The sequence below is a fragment of the Mustelus asterias genome, unplaced genomic scaffold (assembly GCF_964213995.1).
Source record: "Mustelus asterias unplaced genomic scaffold, sMusAst1.hap1.1 HAP1_SCAFFOLD_122, whole genome shotgun sequence".
Classification (NCBI taxonomy): Eukaryota; Metazoa; Chordata; class Chondrichthyes; order Carcharhiniformes; family Triakidae; genus Mustelus; species Mustelus asterias.
This window is the reverse complement of record NW_027590160.1, coordinates 1-11019: the sequence shown is the minus strand read 5'-3', so window position 1 is coordinate 11019 and position 11019 is coordinate 1. Positions and strand designations below refer to the sequence as shown.

The window sequence follows — 11019 nt, the reverse complement described above, 5'->3', positions numbered from 1 at the left end:
TTGCTGGTTAGGTACATTGAGCATGCTAAATTCTCCCTCAGTTTACCCGAACAGGCGCCAGAGTGGCGACTAGGGGATTTTCAGAGTAACTTCATTGCAGTGTGAATGTGTGACACTAATAAATAAACTTAAAAAAACCTTGAACTTTTAAAAACTTCTGCCAAATTGGTTTCTCGAATCCCCTTTTTTATACTTTCAGAATGTAGAAAGCCCAGCTCAGCCAATTGTTGGGAATTAGCCAATTGGTCTATAACTTGTCAATAATGAAACTGGTTTGGTTTTTAGCTAGTTGCACAAATTGTCTGAATTTTAAGACAATTCTTTCTCTCAACCGATATCTCTTAGCTTGGGGGAGCCTGAGTGTTGACCAATAATTGGTTAACATCAGTCATTCAATGTTGAGACATCTTGAACAGGAGCTGATTCATTCCCTCCAGTCAATGTTAACAATGTTTTAAAGTTTATTTATTAGTGTCACAAGTAGGCTGACATTAACACTGCAATGAAGTTATTGGGAAAATCCCCCTAGTCGCAACACTCCGGCATCTGTTCGGGTTCACTGAGGGAGAATTTACCATCGTCAATCCACCTAACCAGCACGTCCTTTGGACTGTGGGAACAAACTGGAGCACCCAGAGGAAACCCACGCAGACACGGGTGAGAACGTGCAGACTCCGCATAGTCACCCAAGCCGGGAATTGAACCCAGGTCCCTGGCGCTGTGAGGCAGCAGTGCTAACCACTGTGGCACCGCACCACGCTAACAAGTCTTGTTATCTGTTTTTTTTCTATTCTGTTGGCCTCAGAAGGGAACATTTTATAATTCCCACAGCATTTTAAACATTCTTTATATCTTTATAATTCTAAACGTTATAAACTTTTGTGTTCAAATTTACATTTCCAGCCTAACAACTGTATTAATGAATCATTTATTCTTTAATTGTCTCTCAATTCAGGCTGTCCATTTAACTAATCTCCTGCTTTACAATTGTGGGAACTTCAGTCACAGATAAGGTCGGCAAATGCATTGTTAAAAGCAGGATGTTCTTTATATAAATAAATAACAAAGTTTAAAAATCATTGGCAAACAAAAGGAAACAGGAGCATTGGAACCAGCCTGGACTTGCAGACTGAAACCCCGCCCAAAGTCCGCACGTGCTCAGAAGGGAGAGAGGTTGAGAAGAACACTCTGTAACACTTCTCCTCCCCTTAAATTTCAATCCCCCATCAGGACAGAAATACAACAAAGTAATGTCTTTAACAATACGGAAGTCTGTCAGAAGCTTTGTGGTTGCATTGCGACCTGTACAATACCACTGGTAAATCTTGTAATGGTGTTTCTGGAATGGGAGGTGAAGAGGTAGTTTGAGAATCTGTACATAAACATTCCTCTTCCACTCCCACAGCAGAGTCAACTGGCAAAGCTGGAACCATTTCCTGGTGAACATCCACAGCAGCATGACCCTCTGCCATGTTCTCAGGAACAGGTTGTTGACTCTGAAACTGTTCCTGACTCGGGGTCACACCGCAAGCAAATATGGTCTTAGTGGCTATGCTTAAAATTTCCACATTTAACTGGTTCCCATAAATCCTCAATTATAAAGCAAAATAGACATAAGTTTCCGGGCGATTTAAAAACAAATTAACTTTTCTACTGAACCTAAAGGGGTGGGGAGTGAGCAGAAAAAAACTTGGCACACAATTACATCACTTTACATAATTTAAAAAATCTCTAACAACAAAACAATCTTAATTTTAAACTTCATCTATTATTCTTTTTGTTTTCTTCCTCAACCGAATTATTTTAATTTGATCAGTTTTTGTTAGGGATGGGTCACTTCTGTTCTTTATAAACTGATTCATTCGTTTTGTTAGTTCTACATGAGAATCAGAACCCAGACTTTATCATCCTTATAAGAACATAAGAACATAAGAAATAGGAGCAGGAGTAGGCCATCTAGCCCCTCGAGCCTGCCCCGCCATTCAATAAGATCATGGCTGATCTGACGTGGATCAGTACCACTTACCCGCCTGATCCCCATAACCCTTAATTCCCTTACCGATCAGGAATCCATCCATCCGCGCTTTAAACATATTCAGCGAGGTAGCCTCCACCACCTCAGTGGGCAGAGAATTCCAGAGATTCACCACCCTCTGGGAGAAGAAGTTCCTCCTCAACTCTGTCTTAAACCGACCCCCCTTTATTTTGAGGCTGTGTCCTCTAGTTTTAACTTCCTTACTAAGTGGAAAGAATCTCTCCGCCTCCACCCTATCCAGCCCCTGCATTATCTTATAAGTCTCCATAAGATCCCCCCTCATCCTTCTAAACTCCAACAAGTACAAACCCAATCTCCTCAGCCTCTCCTCATAATCCAAACCCCTCATCTCCGGTATCAACCTGGTGAACCTTCTCTGCACTCCCTCCAATGCCAATATATCCTTCCTCATACAAGGGGACCAATACTGCACACAGTATTCCAGCTGCGGTCTCACCAATGCCCTGTACAGGTGCATCAAGACATCCCTGCTTTTATATTCTATCCCCCTCGCAATATAGGCCAACATCCCATTTGCCTTCTTGATCACCTGTTGTACCTGCAGACTGGGCTTTTGCGTCTCATGCACAAGGACCCCCAGGTCCCTTTGCACGGTAGCATGTTTTAATTTGTTTCCATTGAGATAGTAATCCCATTTGTTATTATTTCCTCCAAAGTGTATAACCTCGCATTTCTCAACGTTATACTCCATTTGCCATATCCTCGCCCACTCACTCAGCCTGTCCAAATCTCTCTGCAGATCTTCTCCGTCCTCCACACGATTCACTTTTCCACTTATCTTTGTGTCGTCTGCAAACTTCGTTACCCTACACTCCGTCCCCTCCTCCAGATCATCTATATAAATGGTAAACAGTTGCGGCCCGAGTACCGATCCCTGCGGCACGCCACTAGTTACCTTCCTCCAACCGGAAAAACACCCATTTATTCCGACTCTTTGCTTCCTGTCGGATAGCCAGTCCCCAATCCACTTTAACACACTACCCCCAACTCCGTGTGCCCTAATCTTCTTCAGCAGCCTTTTATGGGGCACCTTATCAAACGTCTTTTGGAAATCCAAAAACACCGCATCCACCGGTTCTCCTCCATCAACCGCCCTAGTCACATCTTCATAAAAATCCAACATGTTCGTCAAGCACGACTTTCCCCTCATGAATCCATGCTGCGTCTGATTGATCGAACCATTTCTATCCAGATGCCCTGCTATCTCCTCTTTAATAATGGATTCCAGCATTTTCCCTACTACAGACGTTAAGCTGACCGGCCTATAGTTACCCGCCTTTTGTCTCCTTCCTTTTTTAAACAGCGGCGTAACATTAGCCGTTTTCCAATCAACCGGCACTACCCCAGAATGCAACGAGTTTTGATAAATAATCACTAACGCATCCTCTATTACCTCTGACGTTTCTTTCAATACCCTGGGATGCATTCCATCCGGACCCGGGGACTTGTCCACCTTCAGTCCCATTAGTCTACCCAGCACTGCCTCTCTGGTAACATTAATTGTATTAAGTATTTCTCCTGCTGCCAACCCTCTATCGTTAATATTTGGCAAACTATTTGTGTCGTCCACCGTGAAGACCGACACAAAAAACTTATTTAAAGACTCAGCCATATCCTCATTTCCCACTATTAACTCCCCCCTCTCGTCCTCCAAGGGTCCAACATTCACTCTAGCCACTCTATTCCTTTTTATATATTTATAAAAACTTTTACTATCATTTTTTATATTAATTGCTAGCCTAGCTTCATAGTCTATCCTTCCTTTCTTTATCGCTTTCTTAGTCTCTCTTTGTTGTTTCTTAAATTTTTCCCAATCACTTGTTTCTCCACTATTTTTGGCCACTCTGTACGCAGCTGTTTTTATTTTAATACTCTCCTTTATTTCCTTCGTTGTCCACGGCTGGTTCTCCCTTTTCTTACAATCCTTGTTTTTTGCTGGAATATATTTTTGCTGAGAACTGAAAAGGATCTCCTTAAAAATCCTCCACTGTTCCTCAGCTATCCTACCTGCCAGCCTGCTCTCCCAGTCTACCTTAGCCAATTCATCCCTCATCCTATCATATTTCCCTCTGTTCAAACAGAGGACACTGGTTTGGGACCAAACTTTCTCCTCTTCCATCTGAATCAGAAATTCGACCATATTGTGGTCACTAGACCCAAGAGGGTCCTTCACAATAAGATCCTTAATTCTACCTACCTCGTTACACAATACCAGATCCAAAATAGCTCGTTCCCTCGTCGGTTCCGTAACATGCTGTTCAAGGAAACTATCCCGACAGCATTCTAAGAACTCTTCCTCCATTCCACCCTTACTGACTTGAGTCTGCCAGTCAATGTGCATGTTGAAGTCCCCCATGATTATTGCCGTTCCGTTTTTACACGCATCCCTTATCTGCTTGTTTATAGCCCTCCCTACCTCAACATTATTATTTGGGGGCCTATATACCACACCTACTAGTGTCTTTCTCCCTCTACTATTCCTCATCTCTACCCATAATGATTCCACGTTTTGTTCCTCAGAGCCTATGTCATCCCTCAGTACTACCCTGATATTATCTCTTATTAATAGCGCGACCCCACCACCTTTTCCTTCCTGTCTATTCTTCCTAAACGCCTGATACCCCTGGATATTCATCTCCCAGTCCTGGTCACCTTTCAGCCACGTTTCTGTAATGGCCACTAGATCGTACCCACTTGTGCTGATTTGCACCATCAACTCATTTACCTTGTTCCGAATGCTTCGTGCATTCAGGCAAAGTGTCCTTATTCCAGCTTTTATCTGGACCCGCTTTGATGAGTCGCGAACACCCTCTCCCTCTACTCCCTTTTCTAAATTACCGCCTTCATTCACTTGCACCCTCTCCTCTACCATTAATTTTGTAATTCCCCTTACCCCTGCATCCTCCCCCCCATCAATTAGTTCCTTGATCCTGGTCAACTCTTCTAGCTCCCCTCCCCCCAACCTATCTAGTTTAAATTCTCCCCAGTAGCCTTAGCCAACCTACCGGCCAGGATATTGGTCCCCGTGTGATTCAAGTTCCACCCGTTTTTTGTATACAGATCACCCCTGCCCCTAAAGAGGTCCCAATGGTCCAGGAACCTGAATCCCTGCCCCCTGCACCAGTCCCTCAGCCACACATTCATCCTCCACCTCACTCCATTCCTGCCCTCACCTTCCCGTGGCACAGGCAGTAATCCTGAGATTACTACCTTTGCTTTCCTCTTTCTCAGCTGTCTCCCTAATTCCCTGTACTCCTTTTTCATGACCCCTTCTCCCTTCCTACCCACATCAGCGGTACCAATATGTACCGCTACCTCAGGCTCCTCTCCCTCCCACCTCAGGATTTCCGGGACGCGACGAGCGACATCCTGGATCCCGGCCCCAGGGAGGCAGACCACCATGCGAGAATCCCGCCTACCTCCGCAGAAACGCCTGTCTGTCCCCTTCACCATCGAGTCCCCGATTAATACCGCCTTCCTCCTCTTTTCCTTAGCCCTCTGAGTTACAGGGCTGGACTCCACTGCGGAGACACGGCCACTGCTGCTTCCCCCAGGCGGGCTGTCCCCCCCAGCAGTACTCAAGCAGGAGTACTTGTTGTGCAGGGGCAAATCCACCGGGGTGCTCTCAACCACCCTAGCCTTACCCTTCCTGGCCGTCACCCACTTGGCCTCCTCCCGTGGCCCTGGTGTGACCACCTGATGATAGCTCTTGTCTATCACCTCCTCATTCTCCCTCATCAGCCTAAGATCCTCGAGCTGCAGTTCCAGCTCCCTAACACGGTCCCTCAGGAACCGCAGCTCGACACACCCCTCACAGATGTGGATGTCCGGGAGGCCAGATGCCTCCAGGACCTCCCACATCCTACACTGGGAACAGCACACTGGTTTCACACTCATACTGGACACTTTATGTCAAGTAAGACCGTGAAAAGTTAATAAGAGTGTAAGGAAACAAAAACTCACCCCTGCTCGTCCAAGCCCTGTGAGCCAAAGCCCTGACAGCTCACTCAACTTCCCACTCACTCTGCTGCCCGCTACGATGCTGCCCGCTGTATACTTTGGTGCACTTTTAAACCCTCCAAAAACTTCCCCTGGCCTCTCCTGGCCCTACTTCCGGTTATGAAAAAAACCTCCGATTTTAAACCCTTTATCTCCTTTTTATCCTTTATCTCCTTTTGCCACCACTCCCTCTGTTTTGCGGGAGGGTCGTGGGGATTCCAATCAGAACTAATCATTTTATCATAAAAGTAAAATACTGCAGATTCTGGAATCTGAAACAAAAACAGAAAATGCTGGAAAATCTCAGCAGGTCTGACAGCATCTGTGGAGAGAGAATAGAGCCAATGTTTCGAGTCTGGATGACCCTTCATAAGAGCTCTTCTGAAATGTAATCCAGACTCGAAAGATTGGCTCTATTCTCTTATCATTTTAATCAATATGTTTCTTGTTCTTAGTTTCCAAATGGCAGGTAAGAGACCTGTCCAGTCCCCAATTGAGCTCTGATTTTTCACTGGCCATGCTTGGGTAAGATTATAACTATTAGAATCTACTCTCAGAGGTCCGCTTTTCAGTCCATTGCTACTTGGAGTATGCCGTCACTTCACCGACTATCAGGTCACAAATATATGATAAAATAATTTAAATAATGCCTGAAAACGCTTTGAACCAACTACCTATCATCGTTTGTTGATTGGTCAGACCCCCTTTTTACAGATTCAAGTATCTCAGCCGCTGAACACCAGCCAGTCCTGGAATAAGTTTAATTCTCACTCATTCTGAGTAAATATTCTCACCAGGTCCTCTATCAGGGCCCTGCTAAGCAGCTTTCATGGTCCGTGATTGCAGAAACTGAGCAGTCACAGGAATGTGGTCAAGATAGTCCAGTCCCATAATGCCTCACATTCAATCTGCAGTCCTTCAATTATAACAGAATATGTGGCTGTGTGTAGCTGCCTCGGCCGTGGTCAACCCCAACACTGCCTTCCTGAACTGCTACAATGCCTGAGGTGTAAGTACACCCACAGTGCTGTTAGGGAGGGATTTCCAGCTACACATTCCAGACTTTCACTGGACTGTAGGTGGATACCAGATTGATATATTCCATTCAACCACACCCAAGGTGAGTTATTCCAATTCCTTTATTGTCCAGGAAAGTATAATCACAATATCTTTAAAACAGAAATTAAACATTCCTATTTAATTTCAGGTATTAACACATTCTGTTAGTTTGTTCTTTATTGTCAAGGTCAGGCTGGGGTTGTTCCCCTTGGAGCAAAGGAGGTTGAGGGGAGATTTGATAGAGGTGGACAAGATTCGGACAGGTTTAGATAAGGTGGACAAAGAAAAGCTGTTCCCATTAGCTGATGGGACAAGGACGAAGGGGGTGCAGATTTTGGTTCAGATATGTGGGATGGGGGGTGGAGGGGCGGGGAGGGGGGCGATGTGAGGAAGAATATTTTGATGCAGCGAATGGTAATGACCTGGAACTTGCTGCCTACGAGGGTGGAGGAAGTGGAGACAATAAACAATTACAAAGGAAATTGGATGAGCATTTGGGGGCTTTCAAACAGAAATACTAACTAAATATCTCTTAACTACCGAGCACCAGCCACTGGAGGCAAAATCGTGAGACCGGCCAGTCCAGCAGAAAGAAACCCTCTGACCCTCCCCATTGACCAACTGTGAGAATGAACAAAATGCAGTCCTGGATGTAACTGAGAGCAGAAACAACAACAGCAGAATCCAACCCCTGGAATCACTCGTGAATTTGCTGGTGTCTCAGCAGCTGGGATGAAACTCTGAATCCCTTCCCACACTGAGAGCAGGTGAACGGCCTCTCCCCAGTGTGAACTCGCTGGTGTGTCCGCAGGCTGGATGAGTTAGTGAATCCCTTCTCACACTTCGGGCAGGTGAATGGCCTCTGTCCGGTGTGAACTCGCTGGTGTGTCTGCAGACTGGATGAGGCAATAAATCCCTTCCCACACTGAGAGCAGGTGAATGGTCTCTCCCCAGTGTGAACTCGCTGGTGTGTCTGCAGGCTGGAAGACTTGGTGAATCCTTTCTCACGCTGAGAGCAGGTGAACGGCCTCTCTCCGGTATGAACTCGCTGATGTTTCTGCAGGGTGGATAATTGAGTGAATCCCTTCCCACACACAGTGCAGGTGAATGGTCTCTCCCCAGTGTGAACTCGCTGGTGTGTCCGCAGGGTGGATAACTGACGGAATCCCTTCCCACACACAGGGCAGGTGAATGGTCTCTCCCCAGTGTGAACTCGCTGGTGTCTCTGCTGGTTGGATAACTGACTGAATCTCTTCCCACACACGCAGCAGGTGAATGGCTTCTTCCCAGTGTGAACCCGCTGGTGTTTCTGCAGGCTGGATGACTGAGTGAATCCCTTCCTACACACAGAGCAGGTGAATGGCCTCTTCCCAGTGTGAACTAGTTGGTGTGTCCGCAGTTCGGATGACTGAGTGAATCCCTTTCCACACACACAGCAGCTGAAGGGCCTCTCCCCAGTGTGACTGCGTCGATGAATTTCCAGCCGAGATGGGCACATGTATCCCTTCCCACAGTCCCCACATTTCCACAGTTTCCCCATGGTTCGGGTCCTTGTGACTCTGTAGTTTAAACAATCAGTTAAATCTCACACAGACCATGGGTACAGTCTCTCCCCGCTGTGGATGCTGCGATGTATTTTCAGGCTGTGTAACTGGTTAAAGCTCTTTCCACACTCAGTGCACTGGAGCACTCTTACTCAGGTGTGTGTGTGTGTGTCTTGGTGCTTTTCCAGTCACACAGTTACTTAAAATCTTCAGAAGCTGACAGAACAGAGAAACATTTCCCCTTCTAGATTCAAAGGTCAGTGATATTGAGGTCCCGATGAATTGGGTGATTCTGTCAGATGTTGATGTGACGTTTGGTTTGAGATTTCTGTCTGTAAATTCTCACCTTCTGATATGCTGTAAAAGGAATTTACAAAAGTCATCAGTGTCAGCACAGGATAGAAATTCCGAACAGACAAATCAAGTTTCTAAGGAACATTCTTTTCTCTCTCATTCCCCAAAAGCTGTGAATCTCCATCCCACACACTCTCCCTCCATTCTCACTCTGCTGTATCTAATATTCACCCTCCATATTCTCCTGAAGGTGCTGATTGACAGATCCATGCTCACTGCTTCCTGTCCTGGACACAGAGAGCTGGAAATCTCCATGCAGGCTGCCAGACAGATGTATGTCTATATGACTGGACCAAAAATGTATGGATTATATAGACTGGACTCACTTCCTTTCCCTTCAGTGACTAAGGGCGGACAAATCACCAGGACCCAATGAACTGCGTGCCAGCTTTTTAATGGAGGTTGCTGAAGAGATAGTGGAGAATTTTGTTGAAATTTTTTGTAACTTGCTAGATTCCGGGAGAGTATCAGAAGATTGGCAGTCAGCCAATGTGACTCCCTTGGTCAAAAAGGGAGAAAGGCAGAAGGCAGGGAACTAGAGGCCAGTTAATTTAACATCTATTATTGGCAAGACGCTGGAGTCAATAATCAAAGAGCAAATAGCTAATCATTTAGGAAAGCTGAATATAATCAAACCTCGTCAACATGGTTCTCAGAAAGATAAATTATGTTTGACAAATTTGCTTGAATTGTTTGAGGATATAAGAAGGAGGGTAGATCGCGAGAAATCTGTAGTTTATTTAGATATGGCGCCATGGCAGCACAGTGGTTAGCACTGCTGCCTCAGTGCCAGGGACCTGCGTTCAATCCCAGCCTTGGGTGACAGTCTGTGTGGAGTATGCACATTCTCTCCATGTCTGTGTGGATTTCTGAGTTCTCCAGGTTCTTCCCACAGTCCAAAGATGTGCGGGTTAGATTGATTGGCCATGCTAAATTGCCCCTTTGTGTCCCAATAGATGTAGATTAGGTGGATTAGTGGGGTAAAAATGTAGGGCTACAGGGATAGGGCCGGGAAAGATAAGTCGAGAGTTGGGGAAGATGCAATAAAGTCACCCCTCTGTCTTCTAAACCTGGCAAATGGAGTTTAAAGTGGGGAAGTGTGAGGTCATGTATTTCAGTAGGAGGAATCAACAGGGAGATTATCTAAATGGAGAGAGGCTGCCGGTGAGTGAAGTACAGAGGGATCTTGGTGTTCTTGTGCATGAATCACAAAAAGCTAGCAGGCAGGTCCCACACGAGTTAAGGAGGAAAATGGCATTTTGGCTTTTATTGCAAAGGGGTTGGAGTTTAAAAACAGGGAGGTTTTGTTGCAACTGTACAGTGTGTTGGTGATGCCTCACCTGGGATAATGCATACAGTTTTGATCCCCTTACCTAAGTAAGGATATAGTAATATTGGACATAGTCCAAAGGAAATTCACCAGGCTAATTCCTGGGATAGGAGGGTTGTCCTATCAAGAGGGAGTAAATTGTCAAGGTCTGTGTTCCTTGACGTTTTGAAGACAAGGGAGTTATTGAAACATTTCAGATCCTGAGGGGGCTTGACAGGGTAGATGGTGAGATATTGTCACGAGTGGGAGAGTCTCAAACAAAATAAAGGGTCAGTCATTTAAAACTGAGGTGTGCAGGAATTTCTTCTCATAGAGGATGATGAAGCTCTGGAATTCCCCGCCCCAAAGGGTGGTGGAGGCTGGATCGTTAGAAGTATTTAAAGTGGAGGGGGATACATATTTGATAGATCGGGGAATACAGGGCTATGGGGAAATGGCACAGTAAAGGAGTTGAAACCGGCATCAGTCAGCTATGATCGGATTGAATGGCGGGACAGGCTTCAAGGGCCTGGTGGCCGCTCCTGTTTCTATTTCTCGTGATCAGTTGCTGCAAGTCAACAATTTCCCCCAGAATGAGAAACAAAATGGAAAGGGTGAGAAAAGAAAGTGTTTTACTCACAGATGTTGAAGACAGAAGGAAGTTTGAGCCTGTCTGAAGCTCAATCTTCATTCAGAGA

At 45.6% G+C, this 11019-nt stretch overlaps 1 protein-coding gene across 1 annotated transcript; it reads right to left on the bottom strand.

The window, feature by feature from the left end:
• Positions 1–7176: 7176 nt before the first annotated feature.
• On the bottom strand, positions 7177–11010 carry LOC144484637 (uncharacterized). The gene is made up of 2 exons (XM_078203098.1): positions 10962–11010; positions 7177–9015 (listed from the first exon to the last, which is right to left on the bottom strand). The coding sequence occupies exon 2, from the start codon at positions 8652–8654 to the stop codon at positions 7812–7814; it is 843 nt and encodes a 280-aa protein (XP_078059224.1). The 5' UTR covers positions 8655–9015; positions 10962–11010; the 3' UTR covers positions 7177–7811.
• Between the last annotated feature and the right edge of the window lie 9 nt (positions 11011–11019).

Excerpts from the sequence above, each read along its gene's own strand:
- LOC144484637 (XM_078203098.1), bottom strand. The coding sequence starts at position 8,654 with ATGGGGAAACTGTGGAAATGTGGGGACTGTGGGAAGGGATACATGTGC.